The sequence below is a fragment of the Harmonia axyridis genome, chromosome 3 (genome assembly GCF_914767665.1).
Source record: "Harmonia axyridis chromosome 3, icHarAxyr1.1, whole genome shotgun sequence".
Lineage (NCBI taxonomy): Eukaryota > Metazoa > Arthropoda > Insecta > Coleoptera > Coccinellidae > Harmonia > Harmonia axyridis.
Genome location: NC_059503.1, coordinates 10,918,739 through 10,945,595, shown reverse-complemented (window position 1 = coordinate 10,945,595; position 26,857 = coordinate 10,918,739). Strand labels below are relative to the sequence as shown.

The 26,857-nt window shown below is 32.9% G+C and overlaps 1 protein-coding gene across 4 annotated transcripts; it reads right to left on the bottom strand.

Moving 5' to 3' along the window:
• Positions 1 to 470: 470 nt before the first annotated feature.
• Positions 471 to 26,680, bottom strand: LOC123674780. 4 transcript variants are annotated; one of them, XM_045609862.1, is made up of 14 exons: positions 26,433 to 26,679; positions 25,042 to 25,173; positions 17,515 to 17,820; positions 15,161 to 15,385; positions 12,295 to 12,659; positions 11,725 to 12,056; positions 11,459 to 11,589; positions 11,029 to 11,387; positions 10,243 to 10,398; positions 4,809 to 5,079; positions 4,033 to 4,059; positions 3,142 to 3,435; positions 2,636 to 2,709; positions 471 to 1,587 (listed from the first exon to the last, which is right to left on the bottom strand). In XM_045609862.1, exons 2-14 carry the CDS (start codon positions 25,141 to 25,143, stop codon positions 1,410 to 1,412), a joined length of 2,820 nt encoding a protein of 939 aa, XP_045465818.1. In that variant the 5' UTR covers positions 25,144 to 25,173; positions 26,433 to 26,679; the 3' UTR covers positions 471 to 1,409. The 4 variants fall into 4 exon arrangements, with proteins under 4 accessions (XP_045465818.1, XP_045465815.1, XP_045465816.1 ...); XM_045609859.1 differs by having other exon boundaries at positions 11,459 to 12,056; XM_045609860.1 differs by lacking the exon at positions 4,033 to 4,059 and having other exon boundaries at positions 11,459 to 12,056; positions 26,433 to 26,680.
• Between the last annotated feature and the right edge of the window lie 177 nt (positions 26,681 to 26,857).

The following is a 26,857-nucleotide window of genomic DNA, read 5'->3' as shown; positions in this document are numbered from 1 at the left end:
AGAAGTAATCACAAGGTGTTACAAGTATGATTATCTCTTTTGAGAAAATAATATTCCTTGCTATTTCTGGATTTTGACTTCCATCATTGGCTTTTCTGGTTCATTTTGGATATTCAAACGATCATTAAAATACCCTCTATGGCTTTATGATGAAATTTCTTTTTGTTTTCCTTCTAGTGTGTCGAGTATTCATTTTTTTGTTTTGGTGGGCATGGTTGATTTTGAAATGTTTATTTGAAAATATACCTTATTTTAAAAATACTCATTTAATTGATGAGTATATACACAGATGAATAGTTGAAGTTTGCAATTTATCCTGTTAATCCTGTAATTTATTACTTTTAAAACATAAAAGTACTGATATCCTCTATATTAGTATTTGTTCAAAAATGACTTTTTGAATCATTACTCAAAAAACTAGAATTGGTACAAAACAAAAATTTTACTGAAATTAAAAATATAAACTAATATCATTCCTCATATTTTATTCAACATAAATTTCATCACATGAAAACTTACATTATACTTCGAGGGAAGAATCAAGTGATGAATTATTGGTTTATTGTCTTCCCCAATATTTTTTGACAGAATCGGGATGTATAAATACTGTTACAAAAATAAATAAAATCATTTAAAGCTTATAAGTCAATAGAAAACAAAACATAAAATATGAAGAAAAAACGATGATGACTATTTGATTGAAATCCATGAAAATAGAAAAAATTATATGTCAAATACTATATGAAAGTTGATCTGTCATACACCACTTTATAGAAGAATCTGTATAACCAATAGACAGGTAAGTCAGGTTGTACTGATGCGCATCAGATTTTCCTACATACAGTATGTATGTTATTGAATGAAAAATAACCTTCAGTGAAACATTTGAAAGAATACAAATATTATTTAAAATCACAGATAAATTATGCTACCTAATAATAATTTTAAGTATTTTATACATCAATGATAATGATAGGTAATACTGAGAAATTGAGATATATGCGATATACTATAGAAACTAGAGCCCTATCACAACATGAACATGATATGATATAAACCTTTGATCAAAAATTCAAATTTTCCTAAAATGGTCAGTTATGTCTCTTATGTTAATTATATTAATAAATCTATTGCAAAATATCAAAAATTCAATAATTTATTTTCATATATGGGAGATATCAATTTGAGAAAAAATTCAATATAACTATAAATTAAATAACTATCAAAATAATCAATTTCCATCATACTATTATTATTAAAGCCCATTATGACCTAAATAATAATCAACATGTTGAGGTAAGGCAATTTTCGGTTCTCTAACATGATACTTATTTACAAATTAAATAATTGAAGGTCACATATACCTCTTTTTCATAATTATCTACAATTCTAGAAAAATAGGAATATTATCACGATAATGTGGAAGGCGAAGCCCTTGTCCGACTGTGAGAACGACGTGGAATCATTGTGTGTGCTTTAGAGTTGGATAAACGTTGATACATCATCGATGAGGCTGAAGGGTCCACTGGATTCGTCATTTTTTGTATCGATGATGGCGTTTGTATTCTTTTGTCAAGTTCAGTCACACTGAAAACAGAAATTAAATTATATTTATTGCATAATATTTGCTTTGTTTTGTCATGGTTTTGCATATCTAAACACATATTTGTTTTCCAAAAAAATCTTTGAAAAGAAAGACGTTGCAGTGAACTTTAGTGAAAATAAAATTCATTTATATAAGAACAAAAAAGTATTCTCACCCTGAACTTCTACGTTGAGCATGAAAAACAAAAATAATGTGTTTTATTTGTTTGGCCTACTGTCTAATTTGTGAAAAACAGGACTTATAGCATGCATAAGAATAAAAAGGGAACCAAATGTTCCAAGAAAACATCACATAAAATTTGTTTGCATTAGTTTAGCTAAAGTTTATATAAGAGGTTTAACATGCATTTCAGAGAAACTTCTTCTATGATTTACAAAAATAAATATTCTATAAAATATTAAGTTTTTCTCATATAAAAGATATAACCATTAATGATAAATTCTATATAAAATAAGCTGCAATTGCTTTATCTCTTTGTAAATTCTATAATATTATCCAGTTTAACTATGAACATGAGAACAATAAATGCAAAAAACATAAAATATTGATAGTACACAATACTATTACACCCATACAAAAATCTAGGTAAACTACCTTCCCAATCCTGAAGCTATCCAATAAACGATTGCATGTAAGAAAATATTTGATGCAGATTAAGTAAACAAAACAACAGGCCACAAATTTCATGAATGATTCATGATTAGCAATACACCAAATTCTAATAAAACTGCAGATTATTAAGGTAAAATGTGTACCATTTTGTTCAAAGATTCTTTGATTTGAAAAAATCTTCGAAAATATTACCCTAGAATTCAAAAAGCGGTGATGAAAATAGCGAGTAAAAGCTCTTAATTTAGTATCCCTTTGTCTTTATAGTACCTTCCAAAACCACAACACCTGTATAAAGCAGCACCAGTCCAAACCCACAAATATAATTTACAAACAAGAATCACACATAATTAACCTTTGAATTGCACTAATTGATCAAGCTTGTTTTACAAATTGACTCCTATCTTTAATTAAACTCACCTGACTAGATTCCCTTGAGTTGCCTCTGAGTGAGAACAATTTGTCAAGGAAGGTTCAGTTGATAGACGACGGATCTGCAGATTTAAATTATGCAGTGATTTTATGTCCATAATGAAATCATTGATTCGAATTACTCTTTCATGCCAATCAGAAAATCGATTTTAGAATTGAACCAAATTGTTTTCAATGGCAAATATCCATAGCAAAAAATTAATAGGATAGTGGATACTGATCAGAAGGTGTAGAATTAATTTTTTTTATGGAGAAGTTTATTCTTAATCTTTAAAAAAAAAAAGAGATTCGAACCTTGGGCCTCTTGTCAAAAGTAGAAAGAATGGAAGAATTGATGTTTGGACACTAACCATTAAAAAAGTCAATGTATAACTATTCAATCAATTCACTGTTAAATTCAAATCTCCAATAGAATTAGCCATATTGCTCTGTTTCAATTTTTTTTGTCCATTCTAAATTCCGGAAAACAATTTTCGAGGATTAACAACAATTACCTTTTCTGTTTGAGTTGCTGCGTTGCTCATTTCTTTATTCATACTCGTAGTGGAAGCTGGAGCAGAATTTGATTGATAATTATCTGTACACATCTTAGTCAGCTGATCTTGCAAGGACATCACTTTTCTGTCTTTATCTTCCAACTGGCCCTGTAAAAACAGCACCTGTCTGCGAAGGTCCGCCAGTTCAAATCGTTTGGATTCTTCTTCCGCTCCATCACAGCCATTATGTTCGGACACCAAACCATTGTTCTGCCCATTCATGCTTCCTTCGAATGGGTTGCGAGTTTCAGACTGGAATTATTATCAAGTTGAGTATTTAGTTCAAATTATGTTCTCTTTGGATGAATTTTGAATTTGTATTTTTTAAACTCCTTAAGGTAAACAACAAAAAAGTTGAAGAATTGTCAATATCAATTCAACACAAAGATATATAATTTGTTTTACAAATGACGATAAGAAAAACTTTTTTTCTGAAGGAAATTAATAAAAAAAATACATATGGTGAGGAGATTCTTTCAAAGGTGCGACATTATAAATGAAAACAAAGAAAAATACGCTGGTGTGTGTACTTTCTGCACAGCTGGTTTGATTTGACTACTGTTCAAATGATACTGCTCAGTGGCGGCACTATTATAAACGATCAGACAGAATAATAAATAATAGGGTTACAGCAAAAAAAAAAATAAGACAGAAGACCACGAAATAAAAAAAAAACCTCTGCGAGTTTTCCACATAAATTGAAAAAATTATTGGGTATGATAATCACTACCACAAGTTCTTAGTGGTCTAAAGTCGACATATACAATATTGAACATATTTTTTCCTTTTCGTCTAATACTTGAAATTAAAAAAGTTCCCATTGAATGAAAGAACCTAAACAATACTCACCGTCAACAATTCATCTTCAATGGTTTGCTGGTGAGGGGAAGCAAATAAGTACATGCAAAAAAGAAACAAACTTAAAAAAAAAACACAACGCATTCAATGGGTAAGTATTGATTTAAAAAAAAATATAAGAAAAACAAGGTAAGTATTAGAGATGTACTCGTACTTTTCAACTTTGACACTGAATAATAAATGAGTTACTTTTCGCGAATGTGTAAAAAAAAATATTAACTTGAAGTGAGCTGTTAAATATTGGGTAATTTGTTTCAATGGTTTTCTTGAATTTCCTTTGGTTCTGTTTACGCGATGAACATGAACTTTTGCGGGTGGTTTTGAATTGTCATTCTACATCCAAAGGAGAATTCTTATTTAGATTGAAATTGACAAAAAAGTAAAATTTCGAACGGCCATATTTACGGAACCCCTATTTAGTGACCATTAACGAACATAACAGCGGCTTTCGATATTCGAATCTACCTTGAAAATTTCAAGTTTCTAGCACTTGTCAATTTTATTGTATTATTGCAATGGTAATCAATATGATCAAATAATTTTTGTGTTCCAACTAAAAAAGTTTTGTGAAAACGGCATTAAGTCTGATCCTCAAACAAAAACACTTTCTTTTCACCCCTGACTCGATGAATTCAACTGAAAAATTAATTGTTTGCTGCCTGAAACTACTGTAGTCTTCACGACAGCACGCAGCTAAATTCAGGGTGTCAGTTAAAACTATAAACCAAAGGTGAAAAGACTGATTGTTTATATCCCTATGGACTCACCTCATTCAATATTTCCCTCAGTTTGAATAGCATCGTTTTGACATCGTGAATATCATTTTTTATGGTTGCTTGGCTCCTGTCCAATTTCACGATAGAATCGTCGGACTCATAGCCCCCCTGGGTTGAGTTGTTATGGACCAAACGTCGCAAGGAACTGCTAGCCGTCGAAGAAAGACGGCCGTTCGTCCTTCCGTCTAGGGAGCTGGGAGACTGACACATGGAATTGGGGGTGCCGGTTCTAGAACGTATGAATCTTGGCCTCGAAGAACCACTGAAATTTAAAAAAAATTGGATAAACTTGTATGAGGTATTTCGTATATCTAAAAGAGGAAATGAAACAAAACGTAAAATACGGAGAGTTTAGATTTCATGCTCCGTTAAAAATTGAAATTTCTATCGAAACCCATCCATTACTATACTACAAGTCTCGATAAAACTAAAATAAAATTTCAAAGTTTATGATTAATTGCAATCTAAACAATTGTGTCTACAACTCAAATTTGCTGTTAAGGAAGTCGCAAATGAATTTGCTGTTAAGGAAGTCGCAAATGAAGACATCAATTTTTTGTTTTAATAATTGATATCCCGTGCTACCAAAATTCATTCCATCAATTGGAAAAAGTGTGTTCAATTTTTTAATGCTGGATAATGTTCGTGATGGAATATAATGGTGAAAGTAATATGTTAGTTAATTCGATTTGAATTGCCCTAATCGAAATACAATTTCATAAATGTCAACGCTATAGTGAAATAAACAACATTTATTATTATATGATGATAAAAAAACGACAAAATTTATTCTATAGTTCATACAGGGTGTTGCTAAATTAGAGGTACAAGCGAATATGAGAAGCTTCTTTAAGAAGAAAAGTCCTATAAGCATGGACTCGCAAACGCTTTGATTTCAAGATACAGGGTGTTAAATTTTGATTCTTTTTCAAGTTTTTTTCCCATAGCATCTGCAAAACGCAAGATATTCAACTGAAATTTTGCACAGTTATTCCAATTTAGATTTAACATCAAGTGATATTCCAATTTTGATAGTAAATCTACAGAGTGATATGTATATTTTTTTGAACAGTGTCCGCTTTTTTCTCCTGAACTTTTTTTTTGGGTGGATCACTGGTAGTTTAAAAAAAATATAAAAAGTAGCTGTAATCTGGTACTTTTTGGTTTCTTGCAGTTTTATTGCATCTGCTACCAATTTCGAGGAGAAATTTTCGATCAATTCTCTCGCAATCCTCGGGAAAATTCAAATTATATCATTTATTAATATCCAATCAGTAGGCTATGATGAATAAATTAATTATTAGTTTTAACGCTTAATAAAGATTCGATGAACTCGTTTAACCATCACAAAATGTAGGACTACAAGAAACACCCTGTATCTCGAAAACAAAGTGTTTTCGGTCCCATGTTTATAGGACTTTTTATTCTTAAAATTATCCAAGGCATCTCTCATTTTCTTTTGTACCGATGGAGGAGGGGTTATCTATCGTTTGATTTTTTTTATTCTACACATTCCAAAACATTAGCTGTAAAAACTTCAAGGGGGTGTCAACAAAATATTTTCCTCAGCCGAATTCAAAGGTCGCAATTTCGAATTTCTATTAATTGAAATGCGCTTTAAAAACATCTCGTGAAAATATAGATACTGTTTTCTAAAAACAGGAAACGCGGACTCCAAGTCCGCGTTTCCTATTTACTATGAGAAGTATAGACTCACGTCAATATTAGGAATAAATCCAAATAAATATTTTTTGAAAATTGGACCTTCGTTCAAAAAAAATTCAATGAGTAATAATTTGAGACGCATCCAAATTTTTCCCTGATGGAAACTTTCCCATAAGCCTATGACAGATTTTCTTTCTTTTACATCGAAACTGAATATTCCCTAGAGAAAAGTGTACTTTGTTGTACTACTGAAAAATTCGAAGACTATTGAGAATATTCAACGTTATCATCAAATATCGAATAACTCCAAATTATCACATATTGTCAATATTTTCGTAGAAATTCCATAGAAATCCAAAGTCCACAGAAATAATTGTAATATAGAAATTACAATTTCAAATAATAAACTCATACCCATTTGTTTCTGATGTTGTTCCCGCAGAGCAATTAGTCTTGGCAGGCATATTCATACTTCTTGCATAACTGAAGAAAACTATGAACAAAGGTATCCGGAGGAAACAGCAGCGAAGTAATCACATAAACGATCTCACAACAGATTATCCGAGAGACGTAGTTTCAAAATTTTCATAGGTACGAACATATCAACAACTACAACTTTCACACGAATGCGAGAAAGATGATTTATCGTAGATTTTCGGCTGTGGATTCATGGATTGATCCTTTCGACGTAGACTCGTACGGACGGATCTGTTATTGAAATCGAGAGCAACTTGCCACAGCCGCTGGGCATACGGTGAATCACCACGCTCTATTAGCGTACCACTTCGAACCATTTACCCAGTGGCGGAGTTGGTTTTGGTGGATATCCAAATAAAATAAACGGAAAAAAGATCGATGTAGAGTGACAAAACTCAGTGGCGCCAATTCGTTCAAATTAAGCCTAAAAATGGCGAACCATATTTATAGCTTAACCATAGAACTTAAGAATACAATTGACTGAACTGAACTGGCACTTTGTCAAAATTAAAATTATTGGGTCTGATAGTATTTGATCGTATAAATAACAATCTTATTGAACTGAAGAATACTACAGTGACTCATCAAATGGGCCTTACATTTTGAATAAATCCCAAAAATCAGGTCAACGGAGAATGTAAACAAAAAGCCGCCATATTTAGGCTCAACCAATCAAAAACGAGAACACGCGTGTCGCCATTGTGGTTTATCAAGTCACTGTAGATGTAGGTATAATAGGGAAAGTCTGAATGAATGATTATCTTCACATTCAAAGCCTACCTTGAAATCCGGAAAACGTTGAATCTCCGATAGAGATTACCCACTAGAGATACTGATGTAATTCAATGTTGCTTAGCTTAATGTAAACGTAATTCTAACGATGTCAGGTTGGTGAATAGTTTCTGTGATGAAAAACTCTCAAATTTGTTATGTATACACATATATTCTGGGCTTAATAATATGGTATATCACATATTAGTAAGATACAGCCTAGTGCCGTCTACCCAGTCCTCCTCTCCAAGCCTCGCGATCCTGTGTCAGTTCCACGTTCAACTGTCTCTTTTCCATAGATTGGTGCACTCCCTCACTCCAAGAGCGTTTCGGTCTTCCTCTTTTCCTTCGTCCTGGCGGGACCCATTCAAATAACCTCTTAGGCCATCGATATTCAGGCATTCTCATTAAGTGTCCAAACCATCTTAGACTTTTGGTTTCGATTCGGTCTATTACTGTTTCTCTGGCCTGTAACCGATCTCTTATGCTATCATTGGTGACATGTTGTAGCCTTGATGTTCTTGCACTCCGTCTCAGATAGTCCATCTCAACTGCGTTCAGTCTGCGTTTTAGGTCAGAGTTAATGGTCCATATTTCACTGCCATAACACAGAGTTGATTCTACCATCGCTCTTCCTACCCGTATCTTCGTACGATTGGAGATTGGAGAATTTGTTATGTCCGACCGTAAATATGGTAACTCTCGAACGGAAGAACTTAGAAACTTGAAATTTTCAGGGTACGTTTGAATCTCAAATGAACAAAATCGAATTAGGGGTTACGTAAATATGACCCTCAATTGGTTCATGAATGAACGAGCGCTCAAAAACTGTCAATTTTACTTCAATGCTTCTTTTGTTGTTTCTGATATTCTGCTTGAATATTCTACGGTTCTTGTTATGCTATCCAGACGATGATTGAATTGGTTATTCTTTATAGACAAGCAAAATCTCAACCTGATGGCATTTTTACCTCAAATCCAAATTGTACGTTTAAATGCAAACAAGTTATTTTTCTGGAAAAACGATAACGAAAATGGAGAGTTGAAACTAATCTTTTTCCACAAGATCCCACAAAAAGTGTTATCGAAAAGATAGGTTACAATATTTTTATTATTACATGGTGGTACATATTAATTACCTTACCATACATTCCTATTCCATAACCCGCCTATGCATTGCTAGGTGTAGTTATTTTCTGATAAGCTTTTTTATCTGTGTACATAAGTGCCTTTGTTTTTATAGTATTGTTGCAAAAAAAAAGCAATCGATACCTATTTTATCAGGACGAACAAAAAATGGATTTCGATAAATGATAATAGAAATATACATACTCGATTATCATTCAATGGGATATTGGTAAATGAGCGCGCTCCTAACTTCCGGTTTTATTCAAGCTCGTTTCCTCAATCTTACAAATACAGAGTTTTGTACAATATTTCGAGACATTAAAGCAGTCTCAATAAACATGTATTCATTTATGGTATAATAATATTTTAAGAAGATGCTTCAATACTACCGAGCTTGCAAGCTTGGAATATTGATCAATTCATGGTCTGTTGCACCAACAAGCAACTAACGACTGCCAAATTTTATATACTTATAATTCCTATAATTTTTGAACTTAAATCAGCGGATTTACAGTTAATTTTACAGAACATTAACCTTTTAATGCCAATTGCAAATTGAACCGTGCGGTTTATTACTTGTTTTTTTGTTTCAGAAAGAATTCAAGACAAGCCCTGAGTTGGTGTCAAGCTACGATATTCTAGTCGAAATTTTGCATAAAGTTTGAAATTGTGATTTTTCATACACTCAAAAATTTCAAAACAGTCGTATTTTTTAATACTCTACTTGAATTTTTTATGGTTCCAATGAGGCGATCAATATGAAATTTTTGCACAAAGCTTGGAATTGTTATTTTATTTCTGCAGGCGAAACCTCAACAAAATCGAATCTTCGAATCTGTTGTCACCTAGATATCGAGTATTTTTTTCCGATATTTTTCTTGAATTTTCTCTGCTTCTGGTGAAGCCGTCAACATGAAATTTTTCATAGAGCTTCAAACTTTCATTTTTCATCTCAATTCAAAACTTTGTTGCCGTCGATTTCGTAGTTGTGAAATTATAAGAATGACAAAATTTCGAACGACCATATTTATGGTACCCCTTGTCAGATTTTCGCGGCATTCGAGATTCGAACCTACCCCGAAAATTTCAAGTTTCTGCCTTTCCGTTAAAGAGTTATCATGTTTACGGACGGCCGGACAGAATCGAATTTGACTAAGAATTCGACCTCAGAGCGTCGAGCCACAGTTTGTCTCTATCGTTGTGAGTCTCAAAATTCGCGTCATTCGAGATCCGAACCTACCCTGAAGGGGTGGGTTCCATTCCAGCTTCAAAATCAAAAATAACACACATTGTGACCAAATATTACTAGCGATTTGTACGAGGAATGGCCTGTTTCTAAGGATTCAATCTAAAAAATAATGAATCAAATTTAAAATACACTCACCTTTTGTTTGTGCAATTTAGTAATGCCGACCAGTCCCTTATTTCTTCATTATGTTTTATGTCAGTTTCAATTGTGTTGACTGCGTTTATGAGCTCGGCCTGCAAAGAATTTGTTGGTTCTTCAAAGATAAACTTTTTTCTATTGCTGATTCCTGATCTGAAAATTATAAAAATTTTTTTGATAAGTTTTAAGCAACAAAACATTTTCTTCATGATGAAAAAATAGTTTTAAATTCTATATAAAGGGTTTTCCAATAGAAACTATATAATTTAAAATTGTTATAATGGCAACACTGTAAATTATTTTTTGACATTTCTCATGTCATTTGTTTTCAGTAGGTTTTGTCATTCAATCATGGGTCGTATTGTAGATCAATTTGAAAGAGTTACTGAAACTCTTGTATCATGTAAAAAAAATCTCTTCTTAATTTATCTACAATATAAGGAATAGTAAATCAATTATCTAAATATTCTAAAAAATGTCTTCCATGGATTCTGCTTAAATTTCTCTCAGTATTCACAAATGAGCAGTGATTTGATAAAACAATTTCTGAACGTTCTTGACGCGTGTATCTTTCCTTGATTAAATGACATAACCTACTGAACACAAATGACATAAGATATGTCAAAAAATGGCACTCAGTGTTGCCAATTACAACCATTTCAAATTATATAATTCCTATGGAAAACCCTATATTTGAAATATCCTATTGATCGACCTGAAATATTCAAATTTCAAACAAGATAACACATTTAATTAGAAGTCCTCCAAAGCTTCAATACTTACTTTTCACAATCATCAATACTGCTATGACTAAATTCGTAATCCATCATCATGTCCCCACTGCCAAAACTGTCAGTAGGTGACAAAGTATCCAAAGACATGGTGCTACTTTTATGACTTTCCTTCATGACCAGTGGACTACCTTCGAACGATTTCATCAGTACCCTTCTTTTTTTAGGAGTGGAAGTTTCAATCAAAGTTGTTGGTTCGGAATGTTGCGATTTGTCTCCAAACACCAAGGCAGGTTGATCGGCTATTTCATCATCGATCAAAAAATCATCTTTGCCTTCTGATAGAGAACAAGAATTTGATGCGTTTGTTGGTGTCCCTGGTGTAGACGGTGATGGTTTCTCATTGATATCCTGAAACAAAGAAACCAATGAGTAACAATACAGAATTTAAAAAATAAAAACTGAAAATATTAACAACTTACTTTTGAGTTGGATGAATCTTGATTGTTCCTTTTCTGTTCTTCAGAGTCAGAGAAACTCAGAAGGCTATCTTCAACAGGAGACGTTTCATCTTGTAGCAACATGACATCGATACTTTCCGCAGCAGCATCGTCTAGGGTAGAATCAGCTATGGTTAATGTTACCGGTCTGAATATTGGCAAAGATTTTTTGATGAAACTTTTATCTTCCGTCGAGCTAAAGGATAGATTCAAATTCAAGCTTGACTTTCTCAAATCTTTATCCTTACTTTCATCGCTAGAACTGATAGAAACGCTCACTTCATCTGCAAGAGATTCGCCTCCTAAACCGTATTCGATATCTTCCGAACTGCCTGAACTGTAATCTTTATTTTCTATAACTTTAGTCTTCAGGAATGTATTTATAGGTGATGGTTTGGGTTTCAAAAATGACTTTTGAGTCATTAGATATGGTTTGTGCTGGGCAGGTTGCTCCCTTTGGCAAGATCCGTCACTGAAACCTTCAGAGGAGGTGACCGAGATTTTACGTCTTGTTTCTTTTTCTATTTGTTGCTCGAACGCGAATGTCCGCTCGCGGACCAGCCCTGTATTCTGGAAGATACTGGAAAAAAAAACGAAAATTAAACAAAATAAAAGCAGTTTTAACAAATTCTAATATCAATAAATTCCCTAGCGTGTTTGTCTTCCTTTCATAGCCAAACAGTGTGAAGAATCAATGTGATTTTTGGCACAGATAAAGTTGAGGAGATGGAGAATGATAAAGATTACTCCACACTTATCGAAAATTTTATAATAATCGATAGGGCGCCCTAATAACAAATATTTTTCTTTCAAATTACCTTCTTTCAGAATCCTCTTTGACTGGAGCGTCCAGCGTTTGAGGCAAAGAAGCACCCATAGCTTCCGGTTCCCGCAATTCGAAAGTTTTTCCAGTTACCTTTACTTCAAATGTTCTATTTTTGTTAATCCCATTTGTTGGTGTTTGTGGCGAGATGTCCAGATCTGTTCCTACATGACTTCCCAATCCAGAATCTTCGGTCGACGAACCATCCTTCGATGAATCTTCTCGAGTAGTTCTTCTACTTCCATTTGACGAATATTTCATTATGTTATTATTCACGATAGTTTTGGCTGTTTTAGTTTCAACTACATGGATAGACTGAGGCCTGGGTAACTGAGTCGCTTGAAGGGTAAACCTTCCCAACTGTAAACAGAGAAATAATTAATATTTTTTTTCTAGTTAATTGGTGTGAGCAAAATATATGGGAAGAAATAATAACATTGTGTGATACGAAAATAAAATGGAATCTAATTTTGAGGATTTCTTTGAGCAAACATAACAAACACGAAAGCAAAAACGAAAATACAATATCAATAAGAATATTTGGTTAAGAAATATAATCAAGAACAATGCAACAATAGGTTGATATGCGCAAGCGCAAGCAACATGTTCTGGCAACCTTAGAGTCGAAAATTCAAACCATACAATCTTTTGAGGCAATTTCCTTTGATATGATTAGTTGTCTACATTTTTCCTTGATTATTTTATATACAATAATTTACTTATTGAAGGAATTTAGGCTAATTGAAAGATTATGTTTGGGTCGATCTAAAAACAACTTCCACGAATTATATTTGATGAAACAGGAATTCAGAATTTACTTGGAAACATCTATATTTATGATGGATTATATAAGAATATAGTGAAATCATTGAATTTTTTGATGAGTTTGTATTAAAGGGTAATTTAATAATTTCAACATATCTCAGATGTGTTAATGTTAATCAAATCCTCTAAAAATTTCCTTGAGTACACCAAGTGAAGGAAGAGATAGGTTTAGTAATATCCGGCAATTTGATTTGCATTTAATTGAAAAGATACCGAGTAATGGATATTAGAAGATTAGATTACTATGGAAGTAGTCGGAATGTCGGAAATTCAACAATAATTTTGATAGACGTTGTTCAGTTTATTCTTGATATGTTGAGTTTTTATAGTTTAAAAATATCTAAAAAATTACTGAAATAATAATAAATAATAAATTTCTTTATTTGCAGAAGTATGACATAACAGATAATGCTTAAAGAAAATATAACCCAGAAAAAAAATAACGTCTGCAAATCGAAGGAAGCGGCAGGTACCTGTCAAGCAGAAAATTATGAAACAATGTAGAAGATGTAATTGAAAATAGCATAATACGTATTATCGCATGAAAGAATTCATTTGTTGACACTCGAACAAATATTTATTTTATAGGTTATGTTTTAGTTATTTAGTCGCTACTTCGTCGCAATTTTTTGAGATTTAGCCTGTATCATATATTAGAGATATAGGATGACCTAGGACGAGAAAAAATCAATTCTATTCAGTTATTAGACAAGTAAATTTTTCTTTTTCCTTAAGTTTTGTGTAAGCGCATTACTTCAGTTGACCTTCAACTTGAATTAAAACCAAAATCGAAATATAATCACTTTCGCAGAAAATGCATACTTTTCGAGAATACACGTGACTGAACATTGTGAAGAAATTTACACGTGTTCAATTATTTTGCTACTTATATGACAACCTTCAACCAAACATTTTGTCAAATGGGGCCTTTCTAAGTATAGTAAAATAATTTCAAACTGAACAACTGGCCATTTCTATTGCCTAATAATGCAAATGGATCTCAAATATCAAGGTGGGTTGGCTTTAAAATAATTATATTTCAACCCACTTGATTATTGTGTTTGCATATACCTCAAGGATAAAGTTATCCTATTCTCCGCTTTGAACTAGAGATGAATTTATCATATTTTAATTGAACTTCATTTGTTTTAATCCAAAACCAGCCAACTTGATACTGTTTTTGATTAATTCCTCAAAAGGAATGGTGTAGAAAAAAAACTGATGTTCAGCACTTATAGTAAACCACTTATTACGAACATTTCGGTGGTTTGTTCCTATACTTTTCTCTAAACAAGGTCACCATGTATCACCATGCCAGAGCGAAATGGAGATTATGTTGTATTTAAATTTTTCTTTGAAATTACATAAATAATCGATTGGTGAAGTTTGTCCCCCTGTATTATCTGTCGTCACGTATACCGCGATAGTTCTATACTGATTCGAATTCGTTTCTAGAATTGATTCAAGGTTCTGTTTGATCCGAGTATTGTAATAGGCTATTCACCACCTTTTTTCAAATCCTCTCCAAATATTCAGTGATGTTTATTGAGCACGTGAATATTCAGATATTTTAAATTTGTATTAATATGTCTCAAAAAATTAAAATACAAAGGATCCACCAAAAGACAATTGACAATTGCACCCTTCATGGATATGTAAGCAATCGGTTGAAAATTCAAATGACACATGTGTTTACCTCAAATTGACGTCATCGTAGGTCTGTCCATTCTAGTTCGTTTCCATAACTTGATGATAGTGTGAATTATTAGAGTTTTTGGAACTTTTTTCGCATATTTAATACCATTTTTTTGTCTAAACTATGAGGATTTCAGTAATTATGGACTATTGCAACATAATATTTGCTCAATGAATACACGAATGAAAAAGCGAATTGAAATGAAAAAATTGAACGCAAAAGATACAAATTGATGAGTCTTAACTCAAAACTACCTCCAACTTAGACTGTCTATAGACTTCATCTAACCGAACCATCCAGGGTGTATTTTTTAATTTTAACTACATCGGGATCGACTTACCAGATCAGACTGAGCGGGATTTTTGACAGCGGCTGCTCGATTCCTATTATTATCCACGGAAATCGCCGAAGGTTTTCCGAAAACGGCTCTGGGGGCTACTCTGTTGTTGGAAGCAGTATTATTTGTGGCGTGGAAGGCTTTCGGCGTAGACGAGCCTTTGGTTGGGCAAAATTCGATACGTTCAGAATTCAAGTCGGCCACTCTATTCGAACGGTTCACCTGCAACTGATTGGGAATGTCAATTTTCTTCGATTAGTTCATTATTGAAGTGAATATCAGTATATTGAGATTAAAATAAATGTATTTTGACGAAAATGGGGAAAGCACTGACGTGAAATGAGAAGCTTTTGAACGCTCGTCATTCTTGTGTCAATTGCGCCCTTGCATGAATGGACGAACGCTAAAAAGCTTCTGACTTCACGTCATTGCATTACTCTTTTTTTTCTGTATTCTGCTCGAATTTTCTATGGTTCTGACTCCGCTATTAAAAAATTTTGCACGAAGCTTGACGAAGGTTCTTCTCTAAATACATGCAAAATCTCAACCAGATTGAATTTGTAATAAAGGAAATATTTGGCGTTTCTTTAACATTAACATTCTCGAATTTTCTATGCTTTTGATTATGTGATCACTTTAAAAATTTAGAGGGAGTTTGAAATTGTTATTGCATATCAACATGAGTATGCTAGCAACTCTTAAAAAAAATTAGTTTCGATGTAAAAAAACTATGTATTGAGATGTTGATCATTTTTTCTTCTAGACAGTAACCAAGTTCTTCATCAATATTCTTATTAACATTTTGTAGCACAAAGGTGTGATCAAGGGAACAATAGTGTTAGGACGTGATAAAGATAATATATTTTTGAACAAATTTATTATTATTATTTGAAAATGAACAGCTTGCAATTTGAACATCTTATTGATTAAAATTCGAACATCATACTGATTTTTTAGCATGAATAGAATTGCAAAACCTTTAAAAGTATGCGTCACTCAACCTCTACAAGCGTTTAGAATTTTTGAGACGATTGCAACATTGATTAATACAAGAATTTACAAGTACAATATATCCCTTTTCAAATGAAAATTGAAGACGTTTACCGAAAAAACTTCTGCTTCGTAAATATTCGGTTGGACCGTTTTGATTGAGGCAGCCTGTATAGTAGCCACTTTGGCCGAAAAAAGGTCAGCCTCAGAATGAGAGATAACGGGCAAGAAACTCGTAAAAACCTATATTCTGGCATTGTTGTGTAATAAAATCTCTTGTCCTCGTTATCAAATTTTTAAGCTCAAAGGTCAAGAAAATCAGTTTTTCTCAGATATCTCTCTTTCAAAGGTTTCAATACACTTTGAATCCTATAGAAAAATAGTAGAGTATTAAATTCTTCACAATTTTTGTTTGTCATATTTTACATACGCTTAACCGTTGTTGAGGTAGAGCGCTGGAAACGTGTAACTGAAAAACCGGAAATTAGGACGAATTTGGGAACAATTATGATTTTGACGGTGATTTTATAACAATATACTTCTAAAAAGTTCTGCAATACTTTGATAAATCTGAACTATGTTAGATTGTTTTGAAATACACTTCTATTCAATTGATATTAATAATTACAATGCAACAATTCAATGCCGTTGGATCGTTGTGTGGGTCTATGTTGAGTACTAATCTGGTATCGAATTGTTGAGTCGAGTTGCGTTGAATTGCAATGCTATCTTAAAAACGGTTAAGCATACAGAAAATATATAAATATAAAAATAGTCAAATAACAATAAGTAAACGCCCAACGTGTCTCTTACCGTTATTGTGTATGAATTTTCATTGTATACAACTTTTATAATAACGTTCGCCCCTCTTAATATATTACCCTGTGTATCTCAAAAACTGGTCATAGCAAAGTCATTACTGATTGACATTATAATAGTGTACTAGACGAATTTCATTTGTAATAATGTTTGACTCACCCCGTATCTAACAATAATTTTTATTAAAAAGCAGTCTAAAATCTTTACCTTATGGATAAGTAATATTTGTCGCGCAAATGTGTTTCATTCAAGATGTTTTTCTGCGAGAAATGTGACTTTAAATAAATGTCATTTTCGAACTTCGACACCCTGTATCTCGCAAACTTGTCTATGGACTGATAAACTTTCTTGTTCAGGAGGTCATATCTACAACAAACGAAAAATTCCAAAAAATTAACCAGTAACAATTTTTCCGTTAGACCTGTCTGATCCTTTCATTCAAATAGCTCTTTTAGTCTCCAAGAAAAGTTCTGTTTGGCAAACGGTCGAATTTTTCAAATTCCAAAGGTTTAGCGGTATTATTCAAAAATAATGTTCTAAAAACTCACATTGGTTTGCCTGAAACCAAACCGACCAACTCCCTGAGTGGCATTCCCTTCCTTTTTCGGTGGTGGCAACCTAGGCGTGGACCTTCCATTGGTTTCGATGTTAGCAGTTAAGGGCCTAGTATCATTATCGTTTCCATTGGAATCAGTCGAGGCTAAACGCCTAGCCACAGATTCGTTAGGTGTGGTGAGAACAGAAGGTGATGTCATGGGACGCCTCCTGAAACCAAAGGATGTTGCAACCCCCTTGGTAGCTAGAGAGTTATTCTTCCTCATTGGACCGCTGTGTTTGTGGTTGTCATCAGGGCTCTGTAAGGAAACAGATTGATTGTAGTGGAGAAAGTCATTTCTATTTTTTTGCGGTTAACGAAAAGTTGAGGAGCAATATCTAATTTATAGACAATAATTTGTGTTAAAATTACATAATGACATATGGATACGTATGTTCAAATTCTCCATAGAATACGGAGATAGTTTTGTCATTTTGACAGCGATTGGAAAAATATTCTTCTTCTTTTTTTCTTCAACCACGACAGTGGCAACTATGGGTCGATTGGAAAAATAGTATTTCAATAATTCTTGTTAGGGAAACGGAAATTTTACTAATTAGTTTAAAATAATTGGATAAATTAGACTACATTTAATTTTTCAAAAAACATTTCGTCAGCGTTTGAAGTATGTTCTTTTCATAGAATAACTGAATAACTTCCAATCATAGATTTTCATCGATTATTGGACATGCTTCTATGCTATCGATTATGAAGCATAGAACATACCAAACATAAACAATTTATCGAATTAGAAAATGGTTGTTATTGCGATTATATTACATTTTCAAGTTCTCTTTTGGTAATCTCAATTTGAGTGATTTTTTGATGGAAATGAGTTTGTGAATTTTTGGTAAATCTGAAATTTACGTTTACAGCGCTTGAATGTTTGACTTGTGTAGCCAAGCACGATATAAAAAATAGATGAAATGTAGGATCAGTAATTTATCAAGAATTATTCTTCATCATTTCAAACTAGATACATGCATGTTTAAAAACATTGTGAATTCTGTAAAGGTCTCTTTATATATCAACGATTATTAGGAAACCTGGTAAATAAAATTATTATCAGCAGTGAAATGACGACATAAAAAGTTTTCCAACACCGTTGGCAGACTGTAATTTTTGCAAGTTTTACCATAAAATCAATATCAATAATTGGTTTTCAAAATATTTTGATGATTTTGTGTTTGTCTTCGAAAAATTGTGGAATTCACGCATGGTATTGCATATTCTTATATAATTCGAATTTTCCAAACAAGCCTTTATAAAAATTCGGACTCATAGCTCTCTGATCAGAGGGAACAAATATAATTTTTCGAAAATTTCATTCAAATCCGTTTGAACAGAAGTTGTAGTGACCACACGTTACAAGCGTTCAACGAACGTTTCGACAACAATGTTGTCATCTTCAGAAACATAAAGTCACTACGTTGACATGTAACATCGCATATTTGATGGCAGTTGAAAGATAATTCAAAATAACTCAATCAGTAAAAATGATCTAACCATTATTGAACAACGGTAAGTTTCTGACCCGGTGTTTGTACTTGTGTATCATTTGTGTTGTAAACACAGATTTTGCATAAACCGAAGAGAAATTGATGCTCGGTTAATGTTTACTTTCTTTCTCATGTGTTGAAAAATGTTAATAACAGTTTTTCAAAACAGCGCAAAAATATAATATATTCGTTCATGGCCAATTCGAAACCTTATTGATATTTAGGTAAAGCGACACGTAAATCTTTGCCGGCACAATAATATATAAATCTCAACATCAATTCGAAAGAAATCATTGGAATCTCATGTGAATTGAAACATATACATGAGTATCTGTTGACTTCTGTTGTATCATTAGGTTCATGAATATCTATGTCAATATCATGAATTTGTTTCACATTTAAATAAAGGTTTGATTTCAGGTTATGAAATGTAATAACAGACTTCCACAACAGTGCGAAAATATAATACATGAATTCGTGTTCAATTTGAAATATAGGAAAGTAAACTCTTTAAAATCTTTCAAATCCCTTGTGAACTGATACAGTTATCAATTTATTTGATGAATTTTCACTTTGTTACCTTTGTATTTCAACTACTTGCGTATACTAAATTTGCATCAAATCAATGTTTCCTCATTCAAAAACGCAGAAGTATATACCCTTCGACGTCCGATTCAAAGTTCCCGAAGCGTTAATAACATAAATTTCCCTTCAGTTTCAAAATACAAATACACATCCATCCACACCAACTCAAAACATATTGACACTTCTCCGCCGGCACAAGAAATATCGGTCAATAACAACCAGACTTTTCAGCACCATAATTCGAATGCGGTCGGATATACCTGCAGATCTGGCGGACGTTCGTCCATCAAAAGGTTGCCGAAGTTATCCATTATCAACCTGCACGCCGACCATCAATGGAATCTTATCACTGGCTCGAAAACGTTATCAATTTTTCGCGTAGTAGTGCAGAGGCGGAAGAACTGTGAGTCATATCGGATAATCCCGAAAACGTAGTGTGTGTGTGGAATTGCGTCTTTCCGAGTTCTTTCGAAATTGATCGACTTCTCAACCCCCGATGGCGCCACGTGCGCACGCGCCGTCCTAATCGATTCTGCGAATTTTCCAGACGTGTGGGTATCTGTTGGCAGAAGATCAAAACGACACGGGTATTGTTTTTGGGAAATTGCTTCTGATGCGCCAATCGGCGTATTGCGAAACTGTTGTTTTGTCGATTAGTTTAGTAATTATCTAAGAGATCGCATTAAGATTAATACAATTTAGTTGATTACAGACTTTTCCGACGGTCTCGAATATACAGGGTGATTCACCGCGAAGGCCTATTAGACTTTTATTGAAAACTCATCATAATTTTAGGCTGAAAATGTGCACGTTGGCGTTTGAGACGATGCTATTTCTCCCTAAAGTACTTTCAGATCTCTACAATATCCGGTTATACCAGAAACATACTTCCTTATTTCAAATGGCACACTCAGTATATTATTGCATCATTAGATAGCTTTTTTTATGGCAATTTCGGCAATATGCCATACCTTGGGTAAAAACTCAACGGTGCATGAGTTAAAGGGATTCAATAAAAAAATGGTGATTTTTGAATATTTTTCCAGAGTAAGATTTTTTCGAAAAAACCTTTTTCATTTTCGATTCTCCAAATACGTAGTATTATAAGACTGTTTGCAGTTTGGAACAAAAATGTACAGGGAATTTATAAGAAGAACTATGAACTATGCAACTCAAATTCATCAAAATTCAAGATTAATAAATGATGAAACGACTTCTTTAATTTTCGATTCAAAAAATGATAAGGCACACACTGACATGAAGTCAGAAGCTTTTGAGCGCTCGTTAATATGTGCTCCAATTGTAATCAACCATTTTTTAATGAGGAAGATATATGGGTAATATTCGGATAACCATCCTCTTCTATTTTCGTTAATAAAGGGTGTTTTTTTTAGAGCTATAGAACTTTAAATTGCAATAAAACAACGATGGATTATTCGATTGACATGAATTTTATTTATCCGCAAGATAATCTTGTGGCATTACATTTTAAATATGATTTCTGGCATATGACCGCCACGGCTGGCTCGGATGTAGTCCAATCTGAACGTCCAATTTTCGATTACTTTTTCCAACATTTGTGGCCGTATATCGGCAATAACACGGCGAATGTTGTCTTCCAAATGGTCAAGGGTTTGTGGCTTATCCGCATAGACCGATGACTTTACATAGCCCCACAGAAAGTAGATAGATAGATATATATTCATCTCAAGTATTTACAGATGCGTCTAGCGGTGTTAAATCACAAGATCTTGGAGGCCAATTCACAGGTCCAAAACGTGAAATTAGGCGGTCCCAAACGTGTCTTTCAATAAATCGATTGTGGCACGAGCTGGGTGACATTTTGCGCCGTCTTGTTGGAACCACAGCTCCTAGACATCATGGTTGTTCAATTCAGGAATGAAAAAGTAAGTAATCATGGCTCTATACCGATCACCATTGACTGTAACGTTCTGGCCATCATCGTTTTTGAAGAGGTACGGACCAATGATTCCACCAGCCCATAAAGCGCACCAAACAGTCAGTTTTTCTGGATGTAACGGTGTTTCGACATACACTTGAGGATTAGCTTCACTCCAAATGCGGCAGTTTTGTTTGTTGACGTAACCATTCAACCAGAAGTGCGCTTCATCGCTAAATAAAATAAAATGGACGTAGTGCGCGATACGTATTCCGCACAGAACCATTATTTTCGAAATAAAATTGCACTATTTCCAAGCGTTGTTCAGGCGTGAGTCTATTCATGATGAATTGCCAAACCAAACCAAACTGAGAATAAATCACTTGACAGCTGTTAAATCGGTCGCCATCTTGAACAGTAATGCCAACTTAAAGTTATGTACCTCGAAAAAAAAACACCCGTTATAACACCACCCAGTACATGAAGACTGTTAATTTCTTCATTCTTATCACTAAAGAAGAGCAATTCGATTAAAAAATCTAGAAATTTTGGTCAACTTCATCATACAGCATGATATATGAATATTTTTTTTCTGCATAAATAATTTTCATTCCATTTTTCAGTTGGCTTGATTGATATTCAACTATTTTAAGTGTAAAATTTCACTGACACAACAATAAATCACATCACTTTTGTTATACATCCCAGATGAAATGAAATTATTCCATACATTTAAACTTTGAAATTTTCATTAAAAGAAAAAAGAAATATATTCTGAAATAAGAAAATAAAATAGAAAAAAATATAATTTCAGTTATACTGAAATCGGTCTACAAAAATTATTGAGAGAACAAATCAGATGATAATAACTCTTACCCACGAATGTAATTTATTTCAGAGTTGAAATTAATATTATACAGGGTGAAATGAATATTTTTCGAAAAAATGAAATTTTAGATCAAAATGGATATTTTCTTCAATAAAATCTGATACAAATACCATTCCTTATTCAAGGCTAATACTTGCAAGAGATGCAATTATCTTGTATCTAATCATAATTTTAATATACGAGTCAACTACAACCAAAGTCATCCAAAACTTAAAATTCCACGGATGCTTCAAATAGGTGCGATAAAATATCTTGATTTGCATTTTTGAATCACGTATTTGCTTAAAAAAATATTATCGTAAATGTTTAATTTACATACATTGATTCATAGACCATACCTTACTATAAAGATATTAAAGAATCTTCTAAAATTCAAAATGTTTACAGGTGTATCTAAGACTATTAACTAACATCACTTGGTAAGAATAAAGAATCTAAATACTTAGTACAGTTGAATCCAAAAACTTACAGGAAGAACCATTTCATCCAAGAGCACTTCGCACCAGCACCAAAAAAAAACAGAAACTGAACTAAACTGTCAACAGTTTGCAGTTTGCACCTAGGTACCCGGAGGGTGTTTAGCCATAGTATAAAGAATTTCTTATTCTATGGTTTAGCGAAACCCTAGACCACTATTTCCTGAATTCAAGAAGGTAGAATTTCTCAGAAAAAAATGCTAATAAAGGAACTGACAAACCGCCTCTACCGTTATATTTCAAATTGACCCCCTTCACCAATAAAAGAAACTTCAGGTAATCAATAGTAAATTATCCTTCATATTTTTAATGCTAAAAGTCAATAAATTCGAAACTACCATTTCTGAGGACTCGTTCCCTGAATTTTGTGACGATGTCTGTATTTTTCGAAATTGATCTCAAAAGATTAAATTTGACTTATTGATGAAGATTCTCTCTATCCGGCCGTAACAATCATTACTCTCGAACGGAAAAAACTGAAAAAAAATCATTCTAATGTGGGTTAAAGAGCCAAATCCAATATTTCCTTCACAGATCTGATTGCGTTGAAATTAATTTTCTCTTGACAAATTCCAAAGTATTTTCGTCAAAAATACAAAATTTTATTTCCAATGAATAATAATGGTCAGGGCTGTATATAAAGTTTTATACAGGTTGAGTCTCTGGCTTGTACATATTATATTTCAATCGAAGATTCCTGAAGTCAATTTCTTTTGCTATATTTTCCGATTCGATTTTATTTCTCACTTAGTATAGCGTTTTGTAGTTGACCTGACACTGATGTAATATTATGTTCGGGACAGATTCATCACATTAATAAAAACTATATTCCGAAAATCATTTCTTTCGATTCTATTCCATTTGCGAGATATATTCCTCCTGCGTTAAACACTTAAGTATAATGGTTATTGTTAATTGTTATATAATGACAGCATATATTTGCATACCATCCTCGACGTCATCAGTATTTACACCAAAAGTGTATACGGTACCCTAATTTTAAGCAACATTATCATTGATTCAATATCGTACACTTCATTGCGCACACAAACAAAAAATCATCTCGAATTATCAGTTGTTGCAAATAAACCAAACCGTCACTGCTTAGGTCTTTCGTTACCAGTTGCAGCGGAAGTTGCATGCTGAAGGAAGACCCTTTTTCGGTAAATCGGATGAGTGTCAAATGTTTACAACCTTAAACCGCAAAACGTCAATTACTGCTGACATTTTGTTAGCTGGTTTCTAGCTTTCCCCTGTTCAAAGAAGGATCAAAGTTGGGTTTAAATTAAAGAATGCATTTCGACAGGTTTTGATTTTAAATCCCCATATTTCAACGGTTTCTGCCATAGAGTAATAAATATAGATAGAGGGAGTACACGCAATTTTTACATATCCCCAACATGGTTAGATAACGTTGTCGGTTTGTAATATATTTTCAAATCCACAATTTTACTATATCATTATGAATGTATATTATATTGAATGAAATATATTTATTTCAGTGATTCCCGATTAAATATTCAAATTTGAATATTTGGAATCCGATGTTTTTCCTAATTGTCGAATTTATATTAAGCAGAATATTTATAATTTTCTGTATCTACCTGCTGAAATCCAATGTTTGGCAACTTTTGTTCTCCTAGTGTCATCGGTTGTTTCACGTCGTTTGGCGCGCTTGAAGTTTGTTCTCTGTATTTCTGATATATTAAGGTATTTATTTCAATATATTTTGAGTTAATATGAAACTTTGATTCACTATGGGACATAAGAAGTGCGTTCTTTGTGGAGAAACTCGCGAATTAAGTGAAATATCCTATCACCGATATGTTTTCATTTCCGCGCGCTTCATATCAATTTTGATAGTTCATGTTGGGGACAAATTTTGCTTACTGAAAATGACATATGCTCCCTCTATCTATGTTTATTACTCTAAGGTTTCTGCATACAAAATGTGAATAACATTTTTTTAATTTTCTAACTATACAAACCTCACAAAATTTCGTATGAACATTCGCTTCACTATTTTGCTGTTGAATTTCTTATTTTAACCAGATCGAAGGGGTCATTTTTCAATTATCGAAAAAACGAAATTTCATATCGGTATATCGCTCAAAAATTAGTGTCTCCTTACCTGGTGTAACTTGGAATGCTTTTTTTTAGACGGCCTATTGTGAGCTCCTGCAGCAGATGCGGCAAATGCACCAGCTGCTTTCCGCGACATACATTGGCCCATGTGATCGTTCTGGAGAAAACGATTGGTTATCTGACAAAAAAATACATATAATTTAATATAAAAAAAATGTCATTACAGTTTGAGAAAATAAAATCGTTTTACTTCTGGGACAAATTGCTAATGTTAAGAAGTGATTTTGTACATCAGAAAATGTATCTGCATGATGCAGTAAAAACTAAAAACGTGTTCCAAATTCCATAAAAATATCCGCAATAGCGTCATTTTAGTTAAAAAAAAAAATGATTTTTTTTGGAAGATTTACCACCTGTATTTCGAAAGTTAGCACGTTTACGATATACATACCTTCATAAGAAGTTTTTTTCTTAAATGGCTCTAAAAACCAACCAGTTAAATATTAGCATATCATCAAGGAACACCCAGTATATGCATATATTAATATCAATATGAATATATTTTATTGATCTAAATCAGAACGAAATTTTCAAAAATTGGTAACTGCACAAATTGCAGCCTCGACTTCACCTGTTCTAAAGTTTATGTTGGGAAAACCGGATTTATTGAGCTGAGTTCTGACCTACAGAGTGCAAGGCAGTAAATATCAGGAAAAACATCTTTTAAATGCGATAATTCAATGGTAAAATAATTAAGTGTTAAAGTACAGAAAATGGAGCGATAGTTTTTGTTGAGAATCGTATGCATTTGCCGCTACAAATTGGTGTATGCGCCAGTTTTAAATAATTTCTTGTTATTTAGGCATTTCCTATACCAGGAAGTTCGATTCAAATTTCGAAAGTACTAAGCGTATGCTCTATTTTCCTTGAATCTTTCATACACGCGATGAGAGTTATTTAAATTAATTTTATCGGAAACTTCTCTACTTTCAGAACTTGAATTGGCGTGGGAGAAATATTGAAATGATGTTAAGATCTCTGCCCTCTTTATTAGGAACTGTATTAGTCGAATACCTCTCACATTATGTATTTTAATTAATGACGCCCCTCTATTGTTTTCTTGTAAGAACTTACTGTTCATCCAATTAATACCGTTTGCTAGAAATCTCATTATACATTAAAGACCTATTATATTATCGTATTTCCAGTAACAAAAAATCCAAATAGGTAAACAATAATAAATATTATTCTTCATTTTATAGACCTCAGATAATTACAGAAATAAAAATTAATAATTAAATGATCTCCGAATTTTAAATGAACTAATAATTCTGCTTCAGATATTTGAATTACTAGTAAAACAATAATATAGGATGGATGATATTTACAATGAGTTCCCGAATTTCTATGAAACTGTATAAATCATTACCCACATACCTGTTAAGAATACTTTATCAAACAACTTGTACGATGAAATTAACATATCCATTAACACAAAATTACTGTTGATATTTCACATTGATGCGAAAATGAGATGAATTCTGTAGTATCAACTAATTCATTCATAACGTGAGAATTACTCAAATCACTAAATTCCAACGGGCATTAATAAAGTTCAATATTTCTGCACACAGGTGCAGTTACCGAGAAATTATACTCCTAAACACGGCAAGTTCATATTATGACAGAAAAATGTACATTTTCTGACATACATAACCTATCACTTTTTCAATAGAGAAAGGAAGGAGTGTTCTATTCCGTGCTGGCGATTTTGAGCAACTCCAGAGACATCTTCTGATGCTTTTATGTACTTCTTTGTGGTCCTAGTAGTTTCCTAGAAGAAACTATTTAAGGGATTATTT